This window comes from Phyllobates terribilis, unplaced genomic scaffold (assembly GCF_046119375.1).
Source record: "Phyllobates terribilis strain yellow unplaced genomic scaffold, ASM4611937v1 Scaffold_11__3_contigs__length_659146591, whole genome shotgun sequence".
In the NCBI taxonomy this organism is placed as follows: Eukaryota; Metazoa; Chordata; class Amphibia; order Anura; family Dendrobatidae; genus Phyllobates; species Phyllobates terribilis.
The window spans coordinates 413,827,684-413,851,167 of record NW_027362771.1 but is presented as its reverse complement, the minus strand read 5'-3'; the positions used below and the strand labels follow the sequence as shown (position 1 = coordinate 413,851,167).

At 43.7% G+C, this 23,484-nt stretch overlaps 1 protein-coding gene across 1 annotated transcript in view; it reads left to right on the top strand.

The window, feature by feature from the left end:
- ATP8B4 (ATPase phospholipid transporting 8B4 (putative)) overlaps positions 1-23,484 on the top strand; it is a 336,358-nt gene that overhangs the window by 197,826 nt on the left and 115,048 nt on the right. Inside the window, 3 exon segments of the mRNA XM_073653088.1 lie at positions 163-251; positions 2,328-2,524; positions 22,353-22,561. Coding sequence (XP_073509189.1) covers positions 163-251; positions 2,328-2,524; positions 22,353-22,561 — 495 coding nt within the window.

Genomic DNA, 23,484 nt, shown 5'->3' with positions numbered 1-23,484 from the left:
TTTGTAAACCCTTACAAATACTCATTGAAGATTTAAGTGTATGTTTAACTGTTCATTCATCAAGTCAGTTACCAAACTTTCCTTACTCTTATTTGTTACCTTTTTCCTTTTTGATGCTTGTATGTTGCGTTCAGAACTATTCCCCAATCACTGTTTTCACAGGGCCAGATACTAAATTAATGCAGAACAGTGGGAAAACAAAGTTTAAAAGAACCAGCATTGATCGACTAATGAACACTTTAGTTTTATGGGTAAGTTGCGACTTGGGATAAACCGGATTTGTCTAATGCATGTGTGCGATATATTGAAAACATAGTAAATATATAGCCTATCACGACAAATATTCTTGTTCCTTGCTTTGAGTCTGATTACTAGAAACAAGAAGATTAACAGCAGAAAACAATTTCTAATCTTGCCTTATATAATTTTCCTTTTTATTGTAATTCCAGGCTTGTTTTAATTGATTTACTTATGAAAGATAGGTATCACTAGAGTTGGTGCTAATGCATTTGCAGGACAAGTGGCCACATCAATAATTTGTGGTCACTGGACGTGAGTCCTGAGAGCCGCCTCCACCCTGAGAGAATCAGTTGGTCCTCGTTTCATTAGCCGACCTGGTATAATGTCATCATTGCGACATGACGCACATGTGATGTCACATCAGGCTTGCTCATCAAAAGAAGACTCGCAGATGCTGAGAGGTAGGAGGTGGTTCTCAGGGTTCCTGTCCAGTGGCCACAGATTATTGATGTGGCCGATGGACTGGGTCTTGCAGATCGATTTGCACCAACTCTAGTTATCACCGATCTGTAGGATGGGATATAAATGTCTGATTGCTGGAACTCGCACCACACTACCAATTAATAGAACTAGTGTCAAAATTCCCTGTTCTTCACTTTCTATTAATTTTTGAACCACACTTGCTGGAATTTTTTTCCCAAGAATCTACTATTCTTTCAGTAAAATAATTTTTTTTGCTTTTGAGCTCCTCTCTCATCTAATTTCATATTGTGTCACGTTTTTGTGTTGAGTTTTTTTTTTATTTAACAAAAATTCCTTACTGAACCCTATTTAAAGGGGTTTTCCCATGAACGAAAGTTCATTTTAATCAATAGATCTTGGAATAATAATAATTTCCACAATTGGATGTGATTAAATAAAATGTTCCTGTGCTGAGATAATCTAATAAATGTGCCCCTGCTGTGTACTGTGTAATGGCTGTGTCTGACCGTGCAGGAACATGGTCTGATCATACCACATCTCCTGGGCAGGGGAGGAAGCAAAATAGAGTATACAGGCAGGACAGCAGGGGATCACAGCTGATTCTTTTTGTGAGGTAAAACATTTCCCTGCCTGTTTTTAAGCAATATTTTACCTCACAGAAAGAATCAGCTGCAATCCCATACTGTCCTGTCTGTATCCTCTCTTTTGCATTATCCCCTGCTCAGGAGCTGTGGTATGATCAGACCATGTTCCTGTACGGTCAGACACAGCCATTACACAGTACACAGCAGGGGCACATTTATAAGATTATCTCAGCACAGGAACATTTTATTTAAATAAATTCAGTTGTGGAGCTTATTATTCCAAGATCTATTGACTAAAATTAAATTTTGTTTGTGGGAAAACCCCTTTAAGGGGGTTGCCCAACCCTAATTAAAAAGAGAACAAACAACAACAACAAATAACACTTCAGAATGCTTATGAAAAATAAAGTATACACAAATAGTGATCCTGCACCATTCCTCTTCCAGTGCATCCTGGGATCCCCGTCAGTCTCTTCTGTTTCAGGAACGTAGGCATATAACCTCTTCTGCAATAATTGTCTGCAGCAGTGCCCAAATTTCACTGCCGAGGCCAATGATTGGCTGACATGGTCCCATGTCTGTCTGAACTGAACAGAGAGTACAGAGCTGGTACATCTTGTCTGGCTAAAACAACTTGTGACTGCTGCAGACAATCACTGGCTGCAGTAGTGATTAACGATTCACTGCTGTTGACGGTGATTGGCTGCTATAGTCACATGCCTGTTTGGCGATCCGGAAGAGGTTGTACAGAGACTGACAGAGGACCCGGACAGCTTTGGAAAAGGATTTGTAGGGGATCAACAAGGCACACTTTATTATATTAAAGAGGTGATCTACTACAATGTATATTGTGCACATCGTTTTAAACCTTTTAAATAAGTATTTTTGTAAATACCTTATGTTGCAGTTTTTGCCTGTGAGCGGCGCTATCGCTGCTCGCTTAGTCCCGATCACGTGCAACTAATGTTTGAAAGATTGTATTGGTGAAGACCTACAATAATGTTGATGTCTGTATTCCAGATATTTGGCTTCCTGGTATGCATGGGGATCATTCTCGCTTTTGGAAACTCCATTTGGGAGCATCATGTGGGCAGCCGTTTTCGAGTCTACCTACATTGGGATGAGCTGGTGGACAGTGCTGTGTTCTCAGGATTCCTCACTTTCTGGTCTTACATTATCATCCTGAATACTGTAGTGCCGATATCTCTGTATGTAAGGTAAGTCTAATAATCACACACAAGGGGAATGAGGTGCAGAGTCGTATATCGTCTGTATATTTGTTCTGTAATCCTAATTGATAGTTGTAACTCAATTTATAGAGTTTGTGTCTTCTTTGAAATATCATATCTCGACTTGAGAAAAAATCTTGGCTGCCTGCAGAGATTCAAGAAGCAGAACTTCATGTCATACTGTATTTACATCAATTTTAGTTTCTCTCCATAGTGTTGTCTTTTCTGTAACCTTCTCTAAATCAGACCTCCCTCACCTATATTGAGATGAAGCTTTCATAGTAAAACTAGCTTTCTTAGTTTCCTTTGTTAGAGATAACCATTTTCATTGAATTGTGTCAATGATTTTGTTTCCTTCCTGCTTCATTCAACAGCCAGCAGGTAAGCAGTGGGGGCAGCATTGTCACTCCTGCACCTGAGCACCCAGGCTTGGCATACCTCATGTAATAGTCACTGTAGCTTTGTCTCACCGTACAATTCACCCATTATCTTGTTCTTTGTTTTTATTTTTTCCCATAAGTGTGTGCCCATTTTCCTTAAAAATGCCTTTCTATAGAATAGTTTTCTAGATATGCACTTAGTCAAGTGTATAGTATGTTTGTGTAAGTGTGTATCTGTATGTACACTCACATTGTGTTGGCTGTGAGTTTCTCAAAACAAATGTAAAATTAAAAATTTAGAACTTTAACATGTAAACATATCAATTTATGGTTTATTTCTTGTTCTTTCACATCGTATGATATTTAGGGTATATTCTTGAATAATTTTTTGAATATTTCTGTATAAGTAGGTAATGTACTAGTAAAGGTTATAAATTAATTTTCATACTTGATAGGACCATTTGAAAGCTTTTATTACCTACTAGTATGTTGGGTGATGACAGTGCCCTTGTTGCATGACCCCAGTTCTGCTTGATCGTAATGCTAACTGCTGATCCTCTTTGATGTCTGTACCCATCATTCTGACACTTGAAACATCATATGTGATTAGGATCGTTGTGGTTTAATATGACAGAGACCAGCAGATCCTATCATTTATTTTGTAGATTACACACGGCATAGACAATATGTTGGTCTTACTTTGTAAATGAGAAATTAATATCTTATAGAATATTTGATTCTCTTGTAATATCAAAATGTCCCTTAATCACTCACCTTCTGTCACTCCTATAGTTCCAGCGCAGGCCATTCTCTAGTCTACACCGTCATCGGAAATAATGACATTCATAAGACCACTGCGGCCTACATCAGTCAATTGGCGTGAACAGTGGATCACTGGATATTTCTCTGATGACGCCCTGTTCAAGTCACCTGACTGTTGCAGACAATTACAGGCTGCGGTTCTCTGAATGAGAATTTTAGAACTATAATCTATATGGCAGCAATGTGATGCAGTAAGGTCCTGATGATGTTGCGAGGGCCAGACCATCAATCTGCGCATGCGCTGCCCCCGAGCTACACGAGATCTCTGGCGGGGAAGAGGGTCACTGATAAAAGATGACCTGTAAGTCACTGATAGGAGGCCGGCAGCGGGAGGATAAAGAGGGAGGGTGCCTCCGGCACTTGCTCATGCGAGCTCATTTGCATAAACGTTCACTGATTTATTTCTAGAAAATGTAGGTACAGACTTATATTACAGAGGCATGGACGTTATAAACATTCCAGATGCTTTACATAGATGACGTTAGTTTATGGTCTGAAATCCTGCTGACGGGTTCCCTTTAACTTGTAACATGCACACTACTTTAGTGTTTGAGCCGGCAAATGCTTGTGTGTGAATCCGACAGGATAAACCTTGGCTTTAGATTTGATGCTTTCCTCATGTGCTTTTAGACGTTGTAATATAGGCCGTATTCCTCCCTCCAAAAACATACTTCTTTATACCTAAGATAGTCACCTTGGACTGATACTAATAGGATTACATTTCTGGACAGTAATTCAAACTGTGTAAAAAAAATAAATAAATTCTCTCTTCTGGGCACATTGTTCTAATTTGTCAGCATTCTGTAATACACAGCTGTAAAAGCAACTTGTGCAAGCTAGAAATAAGTCATCATTTCTTCTATTACTTGTGTCACCCATGTTTAAGGTGTCAAGAAGGTAGGGCACATGTATATCCGTACGCTCCAGTCTTCTGCTCACTTTCCCAGCAGGAGCCTCTTTTTTAGCATGCACATAATTTGTTGCATCTTATAATAAACAGACTTCTTTTGTGTATAAAATATGTTTTTTACAAGGCCAAGTGGAATACTTTCATGTCACAGACTACAATGTTGAGCGAATTTCACTTTGAGCACAGTTTACAGCATTTTCAGTGTGTTGCAGGGTCTTTAGCTCGGCATCTCATGCTATTTTTCTCTTATATCATCCATTTTTTTTTACGACATCTGAGATGGGTGGATCAGTGCGCTATTGTCCAACAAGAGAATCCTCGCACACTTCCAAGACACAACACTTTCTTGTTTTCTCTTCTTTTTTATCATCTTAGGCCAGCTACGTTTTACCAGCTTTATCGTTAATTGGCTGTATTATTTTACACTCGCAGTATCTCCAAAACACTTTTAGCTTTTGGCTCCGTCACTGAGTACTAGCTTGAAGCAATACGATGTGGAAAAATACTACAAAGTTTACATCTCTTTATATTTAGATGTGAGATCATTTTTATTAACTTTTATACTGGTCCAGAAAAGGAGAGAAACACGATGGCTGTATAGGATGCTAACTACAACAATTTTCATTTTTACCTTAGTTACCTCTATAGAAATCTCTTTCTATGATATTATATCTTACATGGAGGAAAATCGAGATAAAAAAACCATCCTCTGTATAAGTGTATTAATCAAAGAAAATAAATTGTTTCCGCTCTCTCAGGTTGTATCACAGTTACTGAAAAATCACAAAAAAACAGCTTTACCAACTCCAGATCAGATTACCAATAACAGGATGCAGCAGACTCCCATGATAAAGGCTGGGGCAGCACAGGTGCACAATACTGTTGGAGCAACCACTCACAGACCTACCAATTCATGGAGGGGGTGGTTGCCTAGTATTAAAAATGCATGCCCATACTATTAGATGAGGCGGGCTGCCCAGCATTATATGACTGCACCCCTCATGACAGACCCCAAAATCAACCAACCAACAGTAAAGGGCCTGGCTGCACCCTGCAAAAGATGGAAAAATGTACAATAAGAGATGAAAAAATGATGTATAAAATACATGAGGTATTGGTCTATATTTTGGCCAAAATACACAAGCTCGCAACCCACGTCAAGGATCTTCATACATGCAAGTCCTAACACTAAATTCAAAAATGGCTCACAAAGGACATGAGTTCAAGAACAATCACAAAAAAACAGCCTTACTAACTCCAGGTCAGATTGCCAATACACTAGCAGAATGCAGTAGACCCCCATGATAAAGGCGGGGACAGCACAGGTGCAAAATACTGATAGAGCATCCACTCACAGTCCTACCACTTCATGGAGGGGGTGGTTGCCTAGTATTAAAAATACACACAGATGATGCTTACATAGGACGCCAGTCACACAGGTACATGTGATTCAGTATCTGGCTTACAGCCTATTGATGACGCCCATACTATTAGATCAGGCGGGCTGCCCAGCATTACAGTTACTGTCAGATTTATTTCTGACTTCATTTTACCATGTAAATTCCTTTTTCAAGATGTTCTTTCACAATATGAAGTAGGTACAGTGTCAAAATTATATCACCGCATACACAGGCAGGCAATACACATCGGCAATGATGATAACAGCCCCTATGTGCCATTTAATGGTTGCCATTCAAGAATCTGTTAGACCAAGATAACTCTGACATTATCAAATTGCGTAGCTAAGTAAAGGAGGCTGGAAAAGCATCAGTGCAATAGGGTCTTATCCAGTGATAAATGACAACAGTGCAAGAAGGTGCTTACCTCATGAGGTTGTGTGATACACAACGACTAAAGTAGCTCAAAACGTCAGCTGCTGCAGACCCACGGGTGAAAACCGATATCAATCAATACTGGAAAGAAATGGGTTAACCGCTCTACTGATGATAACCAATTGAAGATTGTGGGAGACCGCAGAAATATCTATGCGGTTTATTTTCAACACGTTTCGAAGTCTTCAGACTTCATCAGGTGGTTGTCCTGATGAAGTCAGATGACTTCAAAACGCGTTGAAAATAAATTGAATAGAAACTTCTTCAGTTTCCTGGAATCTTCAATTGGTTATCATCAGCAGCACGGTTAATCTACTTCTTACCAAATTGCGCACAGTGCATAGCAGTTCATAGATTGTAAATCAGGTCAGCAGTATGACCCTGTATTGCAGGTAATGTGGCTGCATTGTGGACCTCCATTTGCAACAGAATTCGTAGCAGGGCTTTTCTGGGCTAACCCTAGCTTGCATACAAGATGCCACAATATTTTTTTATCATGGAAACTGTGAGAAAATACCTGTTAATGTTTCTCTGCAGAAGTACGATATGAGGCTGGCATATTCTGAATCCATATAGTACCCTATATCTCCAGAAGACTCAGGAAAATGTATCATGACTGGTGTTATATACTCTCATCAGAGAAAAAATATAGATAAAAATAATGAAATAATGTATCACTTTATTAATATAATAAAAATATACTAATATATCAGAATCCTATGCAAAAAGTGCATATGCTGTTCAACAGGACTAACCATCACACAAGCAGAACTTACTGGCCAATAGACTGGCGATACCTCCAAATCATAAAGCACAAATATGGAAAACGGCTGTAGATATCCCTCTGATAACTGAAATGAATCTGAATATTAAGCATTGCACGAACTGTGTGGCCTTTTTGGCATATTTTTCAAAACTGAAAGACAAAGGAGGGCTATGTGGTCCTCCGCAAAGAAGAAGACTACATTGTGGAACCAATTAAAACCTAAGACAGAAACAAAATGAACATATACCCTGCTGTAGGTAAATAAGTAAAAGAAGTAGTGCATATAAATAAATAGGCTACTTAGTAAACACAGTTTTTGATAAAAAAAAAAAAAGCGTAAAAGCCATCCCACCAGCTTTTAAGGTGTACACAACTCGGGATGGTCCTAACCTCTAGTGGAACCAATGTATCAATTGAATTCTATCTGCTATGTAAAATAGAAAGAACAACTTTCTAGAAAGCAGCAGCTGCTCAGGTCTCTGTGTTTCTTTCATTCTGCTTCACACTCTGCTCCTCCTCATTGTCTCCCTCTCCTCTCCATAGACTTCAAAGGTAACCTGTCAGATGATTCATGCTGTCCATACCGTGGGCAGCATGACTCAGAACGATTGCAGCCCTGTATATTTTTCTATAAAACTCTGGCATTTTCGATAAAATATAGTTTGTAGATCCGGACGGGGACTATAGACAGAGACATGACCAGCCCGTGCTGCCCCTGATCAGCTTATCCCTGTGCCAGTCCACAATAGGTATCTCCCATTGTACACGTATAGGAGAGACCTGTCAATCAGGTTCCCTTTAACAGTCATCTGTAATCTAATACCTCAATGAGTTAGCAACCTATGTTGCTTTCACCAAGACAGATTTGACCTTTGGATTATGAGTTCAGAAGGTGGGGAGTGGAAGTGGCTCATAAGTGGAGAAAAAATACATACCTTATTTCTATGAAAATATATGTTAAAAGTTTCTCATATTTGCTTGTACTAATGATTTAAGCAAAGGTTGTGCTACGGATCCGGGTGGTGGAACCTCTGTGCTGAGATGCAAGGAGGGACCAGAGGGGCGTGACTAAGTGCCTACTCGGACCGACCCTGGTCACACGGCGGCTTAATCGACTTCGTGAACCAGGGAGGGACCGGGCAGGTGGACCAGGTGTCACTCTGGGACTGACCTTGTGTGAGAGCAGGCGACTCCCACGGGTCAGATAGCTGAAGCTAACAGGTACAGCGGGTGAGCACAGCAGGTAGCCTGATGGGTGATCCGGGTAGGCAAGCAGGCGGGCACGGCAGGTAGCCAGACAGGTGATCCGGGTAGGCAAGCAGGCGGGCGCAGCAGGTAGCCAGACAGGTGATCTGGGTAGGCAAGCAGGCGGGCACGGCCGGTAACCTGACAGGTGATCCGGGTAGGCAAGCCGGTGGGCACAGCAGGTAAACAGGCTGGCCTGCATAGCTGATAGACCGGCAGGCGGGCACGGCTGATAGACAGACTGGCGGGCATTGGACCCTGAGGGCTAAGGAGAGTGTTAGCACACATACAACAACCTTGCACAGGCACCTCCATTTTGGAGGAGGTGCTTTAAATAGGAGTGGTCCTCCGGCCATTGGCTGGGGACTCTTTAGGACGGCGCGAGCACAGTGCCCGGGAAGCTGTGCACGCAGAAGCAGCAGGGGAGCTGGAGGTTTTCGGACCGAGACCGCGGCGGTGAGGGGAATGGCGTCTCTGCCCAGCAGGAGGCAGAGACGCCAACGCTACAGTACCCCCCCTTTACGCCCCCTCTTCTTTAGGCCCGCAAGAAATTTTTCAAGAAGACGAGGGGCATGAATGTTCTCACTGGGCTCCCAAGATCTCTCCTCAGGACCAAACCCCTTCCAATCCACAAGAAAGAAAGTCTTTCTTCTTACCCTCTTGATGGCCAAAATGTTCTCTACCTCAAAGACGTCCTCAGCGGAGACTGGAGCTGGAGTGGTACCTGGATCGTCAGAGAAAGAATTAAGGACAACCGGTTTGAGGAGAGACACGTGAAAGGAGTTGGGGATCTGTAAGGAGGCCGGGAGTTTCAGCTTGTAAGCCACTTGATTTATTTGATTCTGAAGCTCGAACGGACCTATGAACTGCGGACCCAACTTGTATGATGGTATCTTGAGACGGACATATTTGGAGGAAAGCCAGACCTTGTCTCCCGGACGGAATTGAGGCGGATCCAGACGTCTCTTATCAGCATGCTTCTTCATCCACTAGGATCTTCCCAAATCGCAGAAAATTCGCTGACGAGAGACAGGCAGGATTATCTATTGAAGCGGAGACGAGAAACGGAATCCGTGGGTGTTGACCGTAAACCACAAAAAACGGAGACTTAGCAGAAGACTCACTCACATGGTTGTTATAGGAAAACTCGGCCCAGGGCAGGAGCTTAACCCAATCACTATGGTGAGCGTTGATAAAGTGCCGGAGAAAACTGGTAAGGATCTGATTGATACTTTCCACTTGACCATTGGACTGAGGATGATAGGCAGAAGAGAAATCCAAAGAGACATCCAGCAGCTTGCATGTGGCTCTCCAAAAGCGAGAAGTGAACTGAACTCCTCGGTCCGAGACAATGTGGAGGGAGGGGTAAGCCGTGGAGACCGAAGATGTGACGGAGGAAGTCATTAGCCTGCACAGGTGCAGACGGAAGACCAGTCAGAGGAATGAAGTGAGTCATCTTGGAGAAGCTTTCAGCAACCACCCAAATGACAGTACAACCGGCCGATACAGGGAGATCCGTGATGAAATCCATTGCAATATGTTGCCTCTGAGCGGAAGGCACAGGAAGAGGAAGGAGACGACCGGCTGGAAGGTGAGAAGGTATCTTGTTGCGGGCACAAGAGGAACAAGCCGCGACAAAATCCACAATATCCTTGCGCAGGGTGGGCCACCAATAGTGCCGGGCAATGAGCAGAAGTGTCTTCCTCTGTCTGGCATGGCCAGCCTGTTTGGATGAATGGCCCCAGAGTAAGACCCTCTTCTGATCCTGAGCCGCTACAAAGGTCTTCCCAGGAGGTAGATGAGACAGGTCAAATGGAGCAACAGTCATTATTCTGGAGGGGTCAGTGATTTGTAGATGCTCCTCCTCCAGGTCGGAAGACCGAAAAGAGCAGGATAAAGCGTCGGCTTTAATGTTCTCTTCAGCCGGACAATAATGGAGATTGAGGCAGAATCGAGCAAAGAACAAAGACCGTCTGGCCTGACGCCAGTTTTAATCTTTGGGCGGTCTGTAAATACGCGAGGTTTTTATGGTCAGTGTAGATGGCAACCGGGTGCAGAGCCCCCTCAAGCAAGTAGTGCCACTCCTCCAGCTCTAATTGCGCTCGCCCAGAGAGAAGAGTTTGGAGAAGAAGCCGCAGGTCACCATTCGCCCGGACGAGGATTTCTGGGTGAGCACTGCTCCGGCTCTGGAGGAAGAGGCATCAACCTCCAGGAAGAACGAACTGTTTATTGCCATCCGGACGGTGTAGCACAGGAGCTGAGGAGAAGGCTTGCTTATGAGAGATAAAGGCATTCTCTGCCTCTGGAGACCACTCCCTGGGATTTGCTCCCTCACGTGTAAGAGCAGAGATGGGAGCTGTCCGGGAGGAGAAATGAGGAATGAAGAGGCGGTAATAGTTAGCGAATCCCAGAAACCGCTGAATAGCCTTCAACCCCTCAGGTCGGGGCCACTTTAAGATGACAGACACCTTCTCGGGATCCATCCGCAGTCCAGTCTCTGAGATGATATACCCCAGAAATGGTAGGGAGGTCTGCTCAAAGAGGCATTTCTCGTAATTAGCGATTCCTCCGGAGCCTCAGCAGAACCTAACGAACATCCCTCCTGTGAGAGGGCAGATCAGGGGAGAACACCAAGATATCTTCCAGGTACACCACCACGCAGGAATACAGGAGATCTCGGAAGATGTCGTTCACTAACTCCTGGAAGACGGCCTGAGCAGTACAGAGACCGAAGGGCATCATGCGGTATTCGCAGTGACCATCCCGAGTGTTGAATGCTGTCTTCCACTCGTCTCCCAGGTGAATCCGAACCAGATTGTATGCCCCACGAAGATTGAGCTTAGTGAAGATCTTAGCGCCTTTTAGGCAGTCTAACAGCTCCGAGATAAGAGGCAGGGTGTACTTATTTTTGATGGTGATCTGGTTTAAGCCCCTATAGTCGATACAAGGATGAAGAGAGCCGTCTTTCTTTTTGACGAAAAAGAATCCTGCTCCTGCCGGAGAGGTGGATTTCTGGATAAATCCCCTAGCAAGATTTTCTTCAATGTATTCAGACATGGCACGGGTCTCGGCCAGCGACAAGGGGTAGATTCGCCTGCGAGGAGGTGAAGCATCAGGTATTAGGTCAATGGGACAATCATACGGCCTATGAGGTTGTAGAGTTTCTGCTTCCTTTTTATCAAAGACGTCCGCATAGGACCAGTAGGGTGCTGGCAGGCCAGGTAGGTTAGCCGGAGTAGACGGGTGTCGAGCAGTACGAACCAGAACCAGACAGGTCTTATGCCATTCCTGACCCCAACTGAGCACCTCACCAGAGCTCCAATTCAGGACGGGCTCATGTCTCTGTCACCCCCTCTTGCTTGGCCTACCTTGGTTAGAGAGACCGGACAGTACGTAAAAGGAGATCTTCTCCGAGTGCAGCATTCCCACCTGAAAAATTACCGGCTCAGTGACAAACAAGATGGTTTCAGGGAGAAGCTTACTCGGCCCGACCAGGGTCACACGGCAGCTTAGTCGACTCCGTGAACCAGGGAAGAACCGGGCAGGTGGACAAGGTGCCACTCTGGGATCGACCTTGTGCGAGAGCTGGTGACTCCCACTGGTCAGATGGCAGGAACTGACCGGTACAGCGGATGAGCACGGCAGAAAGGCTGACGGGTGGACCAGGTAGATAAGCAGGCTGGTTTGGCAGATAGGCAGATGGGTGCTCCGGGTAGGCGAGCTGACGGGCACGGCAGGTAACTGGCAGGTGCTCCGGGTAGACTGGCTGGCGGGCACGACAGGCAACAGGCAGATGCTCCAGGTAGGCAGACTGGCGGGCACGGCAGGTTATAGACAGGTGCTCCCGGTAAGCAGGCTGGCGGGCACAACTGTAGACAGACTGGAGAACAGAACTGTTAGACAGACTGGCAGGCAGGACTGACAGGCAGCGGGACCTGAGGGCTGCACAGGCACCTCCATTTTGGAGGAGGTGCCTTATATAGGGGAAGTCCTCTGGCCATTGGCCAGGGACGCTATAGGACGGCGCGCGCGGACCCTTTAAGAGGGAGAGAGCGCGCGCCCTAAGCACGGTGCCCGGGAAGCTGTGCGCGCCACAGCAGCAGGGGAGCGGGAAGACGCCAGACCTGGACCGTGGTGGTGAGGGGAACGGCGTCTCTTCCCGGCAGGAGGCTGAGACGCCGATGCTACAGCGGAGAGGAAGAACTCTTGCCTAGGACGACCTCTCCGAGCGGTCCTAGACACTGGAGTTTCCCGGTCTCACCGGGCAAGATCGGATCTGATGCTCTATATTGCCACAATAGAAACAACTCCCCTCGGCATGACGGGTCTCCTGGTGGGACTTGACCATCTTAACTTGGTCAATTTGCATGGGCTCTTGGGAAGACACCCGGGGGAGCCAGGTTGCGAGACACGACTTTGGAGTACGGGAATGTGGCGCAGAGGTTTCCTCTCAGGGGTCATCTCCTTAGCGCGTTCCAGAAAACGGATGTCAATCCAGGTAGCTAATGACACCAGGTCGATCAGGGAGAGGGGAATGTCACGACCGGCTAGCTCATCCTTGATCCGTCCGGAAAGGCCCTCCCAAAAGGTGGACACCAGAGCCTCATTGTTCCAGGCAAGTTCAGATGCGAGGGTTGGGAAACGCACGGCATACTGGCCCACTGAGAGACTCCCTTGGTGGAGTCAGAGAAGTGAGGAGGCAGTAGAAGATTTTCATCCGCGCTCATCGAACACCTTCCGGAAAGCCGCAAGGAAAGCCTGGAGATCGGACACCAGAGGATCCCCTCTCTCCCACAGAGGGTTAAGCCACGCCTCTCCGGTGAGGTGAGACATGATGAATGCCACCTTGGCTCGGTCGGAGGTGAACTGGTGTGCCAGGAGTTCAAAGTGCATCGTGCACTGAATTTTGAAGCTCCGACATAGGACAGGGTCACCACCAAAACGTGGAGGCGCAGAAAGCCGGGGTCCAAAGCCGGCTGTCACAGCGCCACTGGTTTGAGGTGCCGCCGGAACGGGTGCCGCTTGGTTAGAGGTGGATACAGTCGGGGTGGACAGCGCGTCCAAGCGGGAATTGACTGTCCGCAAATAGGACAGGATAGTATCTTGTTGGGATCTCTGGTGAGAGACCTTTTGGTACAGGTCTGAAAGCGAAGGAGCCTGGGAGCCACCGAGTTCCATGGCCTGTGCAAACTGTTACGGATCCGGGTGGTGGAACCTCTGTGCTGAGATGCAAGGAGGGACCAGAGGGGCGTGACTAAGTGCCTACTCATACCGACCCTGGTCACACGGCGGCTTAATCGACTACGTGAACCAGGGTGGGACCGGGCAGGTGGACCAAGTGCCACTCTGGGACCAACCTTGTGTGAGAGCAGGCGACTCCCACTGGTCAGATGGCTGAAGCTGAAGCGGGTGAGCACGGCAGGTAGCCTGATGGGTGATCCGGGTAGGTAAGCAGGCGGGTACGGCAGGTAGCCAGACAGGTAATCCGGGTACGCAAGCCGGCGGGCACGGCAGGTAGACAGGCTGGCGGGCACGGCTGATAGACAGACTGGCGGGCACTGGAACCTGCTGAGGAGAGTGTTAGCACACATACAACAACCTTGTACAGGCACCACCATTTTGGAGGAGGTGCTTTAAATAGGAGTGGTCCTCCGGCCATTGGCCGGGGACTCTTTAGGACGGTGCGCACGGCCCCTTTAGGAGGGAGGGAGCGCACACGCCCTAAGCACGGTGCCCGGAAAGCTGTGCGTGCAGCATCAGCAGGGGAGCTGGAGGACACCGGACCAGGACTGCGGCAGTGAGGGGAATGGCGTCTCTGCCCGGCAGGAGGCAGAGACGCCGACGCTACAGGTTGACATAACTTATAGTACAATTTTATTTTCACAAACCAAGTTAGAACAGCTGTGTAATTGTTTCTGAAAGTTTAAACTCAATCTCCACCCACCAAGCAAGACTGTCAACTTCTCAGTGACCTTCGTCCCTGCTTTTGTTGAAATCTTGCTCTACTTAGTGTGAGCTTCAGCTGTCAGTCATGCTGGGTGGGCAGAGATTGAGTGCACTTGCTCATTTTAATTTCGGCATTATAAAACTATTCAGACGTGGATTTTTAAAGTAAGTGCTCCAGCCTCATCAAGTGTAAGATATTGTATGTATAAGGTTGAAGTTCATTGGCAGCACTTTTCACCTAATGACCATCCCATAGCAACAAACATCATTTACTCAATAGGGACTCCTTCATAAATGCAATCTAGAAACTCACAAAGCTATCATCCATGAAAAGTAAAATGTATTTCATGTATATTAAAAAATAGACACATTGTAATATGGCAAGATCTTCTTAGAGGACTCAAACTAGTGCCAGTGGCAATGAAGTATCCAGACACAACGTTATAGTATTAGTATACAGGATAAATATCAGCTCACAGAGCAACCAGTGCATTAGTAACTACAGCACTCCATCAACCAACCACAGTGAGTCCGATAGCTGTCACTATTCTAAAATAATCCTGCAACTAATCTATCTCTATATAAACGTTCCTCATTAGGCTGTACACATAGGTTCTTACCGATAATTGTCCTGGATGCAGGGCAGCCCGGTGGTGGGTTACTGCATGTAGGGCAAGAACCTTCTAAGTATAGTCTAATGAAGAAAGTTTATATAGAGATGGATTAGTTTCAGGATTATTTTAGAATAGTTACAGCTATCGGATCCACTGTGGTTGGTTGATGGAGTGCTGTTGTTACTGATGCACTGGTTGCTCTGTGAGCTGCTATTTATACACTTGTCATTTTTATACTGCTTATCCTGTATACTAATGACTTTGTATCTGGATACATCCCAGCTGCTGGCACTAGTTTGAGTCCTCTTAGAATATCTTTCCATTTTACAATGTGTATATTTTTAATATGCGAGATATTAAATAAATATTAGTTTTTATGGATAACCGTATTTTTAGACTGCTTTCACCTTGTTTGATTGATTGTTGATATGATATTTTTCTGATATGGAATGCCATATTCAATTAAAGGTAAAATGAGAGTATCATGATGTAGGGGCCGGAGCCTGATTCCAGGGATGTGGCACTAACTCAACAGCTTGGCATAGTTTCAATACAATCAGAGTTTTAGAAGCAGGAGATTATCAGTACAGGACTAGTTGTAACGTGCCAAGCAGTTCAACTAATCTGTGCAACTTTGCCCCCACCACTGATTGGCCGCTTGCTGATGATGTACAGTGTACACAAGAAGCTGCCAGTCAGTGGTGTGGCCGGGGTGATACAAAGCTCAGCATTCATACCACTGCTATATCTACAGCAGAGAAAACAGGGATTTTATCAAAATTGCCCCAAGTAGCCCAGTAAGTGCCACATCTCTGGAATCGGGCTCCCAGACCCTATATCATGCTGGTCTCAGATTTCACACCAAGAACATGCTGGTTGATTCCCTTTAACATTAGACGTAATGTGTCCTATCTTGTTCTAAAAAATCCACTTATCTGTCTATAAAGTTTACCTTTTAGAATGTTTTTTTTTACCTACCTTATTGTTGGCAATGCACCTTTGAAGATATTTTTGGAAATTTCAGATAGTCTTTATTCCCATGGTCTTGTTAAAAAAAGCAGACCGTTTTGATCTACTTTGTTCACGGTTAGCAGTGGTTAATTGTCTCTTTTTTTTATTGGCTAGTTGATTTAATTAGAGCTCAGTTACATTTTACCATTGACTTAATGAGTGGTTGGTACCTATCCTTTCCTTTCCTAAAGGAAATCCAGTAGTTAATGGAGTACTTAAACCAGTTTACATTGTCCAAGAAGACATGTTATTTAAATGGTGAAAACAACTGTGTGTCTTCTACTATGTGAGCACTCTAATCAAAGGTGTGCATGATACAGTACGTGCATATAAATGATCAACAGTGTAAATTCATTCATGAGATATACAGTCATGGCTGAAAGTGTTGACCCCCTTGAAATTGTTCCAGAAAACAAAGTATTTCTCCCAGAAAATTATTGCAGTTACTCATGTTTTGTTATATTCATGTTTATTTCCTTTGTGTGTATTGGAACAACCAAAAAAACTGATGAAAAAAGGCAAATTGGACATGATTTTACACAAAACCTTAAAAATGGGCTGGACAAAATTGTTGACACCTTTGCAAAATTTGTTTCAAACATGTGATGCTCATTCAAACTTACCTGTGGCAAGTAACAGGTGTGGGCAATATGAAAATCACACTTGAAACGAGCGACAGTACGCATGGAGAACAGAGAGAGGAGAAGAGAACTATCTGAGTACTTGAGAATAGTGATGAGCAAACATGATCAGATAACGTGTTATCCGAGCATGCGTGGGTGTTATCCGAGTATCTTGGGCGTGCTCGGATAATATGTTCATGGCCCTGCGGCTGCATGTTTTGCGGCTGTTAGACAGCATCAACACATGCGTGGATTGCCTGTTTGTTAGGCAATCCCTGCATGTGTTGCGGCTGTCTTAAAGGCAGCAAAACGTGCAGCCGCAGGGCCTCAAACATAATATCTGAGCACGCCCAAGATACTCGGATAACACCCAAGTATGCTTTGATAACAAGTTATCCAAGCACATTCGCTCATCACTACTTGAGAACCAAAATTGTTGAACAATATCAACAATCTCAAGGTTACAATTTCATCTCCAGAGATCTTGATGTTCCTTTGTCCACAGTGCGAACATAATCAAGAAGTTTACAACCCATGGCACTGTAGCTAATCTCCCATGGATGTGGGCGGCAGAGAAAATTTGATGAGAGGTTGACACGCAGGATATTCCGGATGGTGGGTAAGCAGCCCCAATCAAGTTCCAAAGAAATTCAAGCTGTCCTGCAGACTCAGGGTGCATCAGTGTCAGCGTAAACTATCCGTCGACATATGAATGAAATTAAATGCTATGGCAGGAGACCCAGGAGGACCCCACTGCTGACACAGAGACATAAAAAAGCTAGACTGCAGTTTCCCAAATTGTACATGAGTAAGCCAAAATCCTTCTGGGAAAGCATCTTGTGGACAGATGAGACCAAGATAGAGCTTTTTGGTAAAGCACATCATTCTACTGTTTCCTGAAAACGGAATGAGGCCTACAAAGGAAAGAACGCAGTACTTACAGTCAAGTATGATAGAGGTTCAAAGATGGTTTGGGGTTGTTTTTCTGCCTCTGGTACTGGGTGCCTTGACTGTGTGCAAGGCATCATGAAATCTGAAGATTACCAAAGGATTTTGGGCCGCAATTTAGTGCCCGGTGTCAGTAAGCTCGGTTTGCATCCTAGATCATGGGTCTTCCAGCAGTAAATGACCCTAAACATACTTCAAGAAGCACCCAGAAATGGAGGGAAACAAAGTGCTGGAGAGTTCTGAAGTCGCCAGCAATAGGTCCAGATCTAAATCCCATTGAACACCTGTGGAGAGATCTTAAAATTGGTGATAGAAGAAGGCACCATTTAAACATGAAAGAAATGGCGCAGTTTGCAATAGAAGAGTGGTCTAAAATTCCATTTGAGAGGTGTATGAAGCTTGTTGATGGTTATAGGAAGCGATTGATTGCAGTAATTTATTCCAAAGGATATACAACCAAATATTAAATTGAAGGTCCCAGCAATTATGTCTTGCTGTTGTGTGTGAAATTATGTCCAATTTGCCTTTTTGGCTCTGTTTTTTTGTTGTTCCCATACACATAAAGGAAATAAACATGTGTATTATGTGTGTATATATATTATGTACAGTGGCATGTGAAAGTTTGGACACCCCTGGTCAAAGTTACTGTTATTGTGTACATTTAAACAAGTTGAAGATTAAATGATCTCTAAAAGGGCTAAAGTTAAAAATGACACATTTCCTTTTGTATTTTAGGCAAAAAAAATATATATAGATTGTCATTTTTTACATTTTAAAAATTACAAAATGGAAAATGGCCCGATGCAAAAGTTTGGGCACCCTGCATGGTTAGCACATACTAGCACCCCCTTTTGAAAATATCACAGCTTGTTATGCTTTTTGTAACCAACAAAGAATCTTTCAATTCTTGTTTGAGGGATTTTCACCCATTCTTCCTTGGAAAATTCTTCCAGTTCTGTGAGATTCTTGGGTCATCTTCCATGCACTGCTATTTTGAGTCTAGCCACAAATTTTCAATGATGTTCAGATCAGGGGACTGTGAAGGCCATTGTGAAGCTTCAGCTTGCGCCTTTTGAGGTAGTCGATTGTAGATTTTGATGTGTGTTTAGAATCATTATCCATTTGTAGAAGCCATCCTCTTTTCAACTTCAGCTTTTTTACAGATGGTGTTATGTTTGCTTCAAGAATTTGGTTACATTTCATTGAATCCATTCTTTCCTCTACCTGTGAAATGTTCCCCATGCCATTTGCTGCAACACTACCCCAAAGCATGATTGATCCACCCCCATGCTTAATGGTTGGTGAGATGTTCTTTTCCTGAAATTCTGTGCCCTTTTTCTCCACACATACCTTTGATCATTGTGGCCAAAGAGTTCTATTTTGAGTTGATCCGTCCACAGGACTTGTTTCCGAAATGCATTAGGCTTGTTTAGATGTTCTTTTGCATACTTCTGTTTCTAAATTTTATGGTGAGGATGCAGGAGAGGTTTTCTTCTGATGACTCTTCCATGATGGCTATATTTGTGCAGGTGTCTCTGAACAGTAGAACAATGTACCACAACTCCAGAGTCTGCTAAATCTTTCTGAAGGTCTTTTGCAGTCAAGTGGGGGTTCTGATTTGCCTCTCTAGCAATCCTACATGCAGCTGTCACTGAAATTTTGCTTGGTCTTCCAGACCTTATCTTCACCTCCACTTAAGTATGTTTCGAACTGAGGAAAAGGCAACTTGAAAACACTTTGCCATATTCTTATACCCTTCTCCTGTGTTGTGGGCCTCCACCATTTTCATTTTCAGAGTGCTAGGCAGCTGCTTAGAAGACCCCTTGGCTTCTGTTTTTTGGCACAAGGTTAGAGGAGGCTTGGTTTTTATAAAGCTGGGAAATATGCATCACCTGGCCTTTCCTAACGATGATGTTGAACAATGCATAACCCTAACACGCTAATTAAGGTCTGAAACCTTGGTCAAAGTTATCTGAACACACATCAACCCATTTTCCTTTTTGTTATTTTATATATATATATCAATAATGTACACAATACCATATATATGTGTGTATGTATGTATATAAATATATATATATATATATATATATATATATATATATATGGTATTATGTACATTATTGTAATATAATATGCTTCTATTACTGAAAGCTTATTAGCCACATAGTATAAATTGAGTCATATTTGTTTTTAACTCACAACAAAATATTTCTATGAATAAATCTATCTACACACTACAATCAGTCATAACTAGTCCTAATATTGTGTACATCTCCTTGTGCCATCAAAACTACTCAGGCTCGTCGAAGCATGGACTCCGCTAGACCTCTGAAAGTGTCCGGTGGCATCTGACACCAAGTTGTGAGGGATCTCCATGGGTCAGACTTCTTTTTCTAGTACATTCCTCAATCAAATTGAGATTTAGAAATTTAGAGGTCAAATAATCACCTTCTGAAATCTATATCATGCTCCTCAAACTACTCCTGAACAAATTTTGCAGTGTAGCAGGGTGTATTATTCTACTGGAAGAGGTCACTGTCATTAGGAAATGCTGTTTCTATTAAACAGGCATCCTTTGTCTGTAGCAATGCTTTAGGTAGGTGGTATCCATGGAGCCCCGTACACAGCAAGCTATGATGCACTACGTGTTCTGACACCTTTTTTTATCATGGCCAGCACTGACATTTTTGCAATTTGTGCTACAGAAGTTCTTTTTGGGATCTCTCATCAGAAAAGCTAAACCCTACTCGCCACACACATCAATGGACCTCGTCCTTGTTACACTTCACCCTACTTGACCACATTTACTAGCTACTAACAACTACATGCCAGGAACACCCTACAAGACGTGCCATTTTGGAAATGCTTTGACTCAATAGTCTAGCCATGATAATTTGGCACTTGACAATCGCTCAGATTCTTTCGCTTATCCATTCTGTCTGCTTCCTCTACATCAATTTTTAGAACTTGACAAGTTCCAATGTCACAATATAACCTTTGTTATTCACTGCACTTATCAGTGATTTCAATGTAAAATGGGTTTTCTGAATTCAGAAAACACCTGAATTTTTTTCTCCCTGTCCTTTACTCATCCTTCATGGGTCCAGCACTGAGTCTCCACCTCAGCTCTCTGTCTTTTTTGTCTGCAGTGCTCATTTTGGGCAAGGCCTTTGAACTTAAGCCCCCGTCTCACATAGCGAGATCGCTAGCGAGATCGCTGCTGAGTCACGGTTTTGGTGACGCAACAGCGACCTCACCAGCGATGTCGCTATGTGTGACACTTTGCAGCGATCAGGCCCCTGCTGTGAGGTCGCTGATCACTGCAAAGTGTCCTGGACCATTTTTTGGTCCTTGCCCTCCCACTGGTCAGCACACATCACTGTGTGTGACCAGCGGGACCAGCGATCAGGCTGGTAACCATGATAAACAGCGGGTTACTAGGGGCACATGCGCACTTAGTAACCCGCTGTTTATCATGGTTACCACTCTGCTACGGTGAGTGGGAGGTTACCGCTCACCGTAGTAGAGTGGTAACCATGATAAACAGCGGGTTACTAAGTGCGCGTGTGCCCCTAGTAACCCGCTGTTTATCATGGTTACCAGCCTGCTCCTGCTTCAGCAGCAGGCTGTTAACCAGGAGCAGGACATCGTGGAAAGATTCTTTCCACGATGTCGCTGCTCCCATGATCGCTGGTGAGCCTGCCTGTTTGACAGCTCACCAGCGATCACTTAGCGACGCACCAGCGATACCGGCCTGGTCACATCGTTGTCGGGATCGCTTGTGCGTCATTATGTGAGACGGTAGTCTTAGTGATTTGCTGCAGTGGTATTGACATGACATCAGTGCTGCAGATGATAAGAGACACCAAAAGCAGCGGTAGAGCCCTGGTGCTAGACCTAGGGAGAATGAGTATAAGACAGTTGCTTTTTGTTTTAAAGGGAATCTGTCACCTTGTTTTTGCTACCCCACCTGAGAGCAGTGTAATGAAGGGGCAGAGACTCTGATTTTAGCAATGTATCACTTACCTTACAGGTTGCTGCAGTTGTGATCTACCAGTATAGCTTTGCATAACCCCTCCCACCACCATTGATTGGAAGTTTTCTGTGTACACTGTGCATAGGCAGAAAGCTGCCGATCAGTGGTCGAGGTGTGGTTTGATTCCCTGACAGCAGGTTTACTAGTCCTCTAGTGATAATTTCCTACTGGTAAAACAGTGTTTTGTTGTTCTTTTTTTTTTTTTCAAATCTACAGCAAGCAGCCCAGTAAGTGATACATCTGTGCTGGAATCAGAGTTTTTGTGTTAGCATCATGCTGCTCTCAAATTAGGTGACGGATTCCCTTTAAAACACACTGCGGCTGAGGAAAAGTGGCTTTCCAAAACTGGAAAACCTCTCTAATAGCTTTACCGTCACAATTATCATGTTTTTATTATCATGCAAAAGATTTGACCATTTGGGTTACAGAAAAATTTTTTTCTTGTGAAGTGATGCACTTAATGATTAATAACATATAATGGGGTAGCTAAAAAAAAATATAATTCATCATGCTTTTTCATAGATCTCATTGTGAAAAGCATGCTTATATATACATCACCCCATCAATCTTAATATAAATGTTTTCCTTATGTCATTATTATTTTAATCTACATTTCATTGATCTTAATGCCAATACTCACTTAGCTGGTGTTCACTAATTTGCAATTGTACCCTTGACAGTGTTGAAGTTATTCGGCTGGGACACAGTTACTTTATCAACTGGGACCGTAAAATGTACTACTCTAAAAGAGGCACCCCCGCCGAGACTCGGACTACAACCCTTAATGAAGAATTGGGGCAAATAGAATACATTTTCTCAGACAAAACCGGGACACTGACGCAAAACATCATGACATTCAATAAATGTTCAATTAATGGAAAACTGTATGGTAAGTACAATAAATTAGACACATACATTCGGCAGGTTTTCCAAGTATTTATTCTCTGGATCTACTTGTTCCCAATACTTTTTATTGAGGCACCTACGTATTATTCCTTTTAGTACATTATAGATCTCTGCTTCCTGGAACCATATGGCTATAATATGAAGATAATGTGCGAACAAAAAGTTAAGAGATATTACATAAGCTGAGCCTACTCCTTAAAAACATCTGACATGTCATAAGCCTCATTCAGACAGTTGTTTCAGGAACAGACAGAGGCAATTCAGATCCAAAATGGATCAATTGCATATTTATTTATTTATTTTATTTTACTCACTTATATAGCGCCATTAATTCCACAACACTTTACAGACATTATGGGCACTGTCCCCAGTGGGGCTCACAAACTATGTAGGAGGAAACTGGAGAACCCGAAGGAAACCCACACAAACACGGGGAGAACATACAGACTCCTTGCAGATGTTATCCTTGGTGGGATTTGAACCCAGGACCCCAGCGCTGAGCCACCGTGCTGCCCATATCTGATGTGAACACAAGCAGAGGGGCCCAATGATTATTATGGGGCCTGTTAGTTTTCCTTATGTGTCAATTTATAGAATAAGGGGGGAAAGCACATCATGCAGAAAAATCCAGGAAAAAAACACGACTTGTGATTCATAAAATGTTCCGTATGTCCGTTTTTGACCTTCGTATGACATTCATTGAAGCAGTAAAAAGTACCCAGTTGCATGACTTTCCAGGTCAGTATGATTTCAGAGACACTCAATGTATATATTTTTTTTATTACATTTTACTTGCAGTAGTTTTTGACGGTAGCCTTTTAGGGATGTATTTGACTTTTTGTTCACTTTTTTCCATTTATTTGGGTAATAAAGATGATCTATAAACAGTAATTCTGGCGTTTTCCT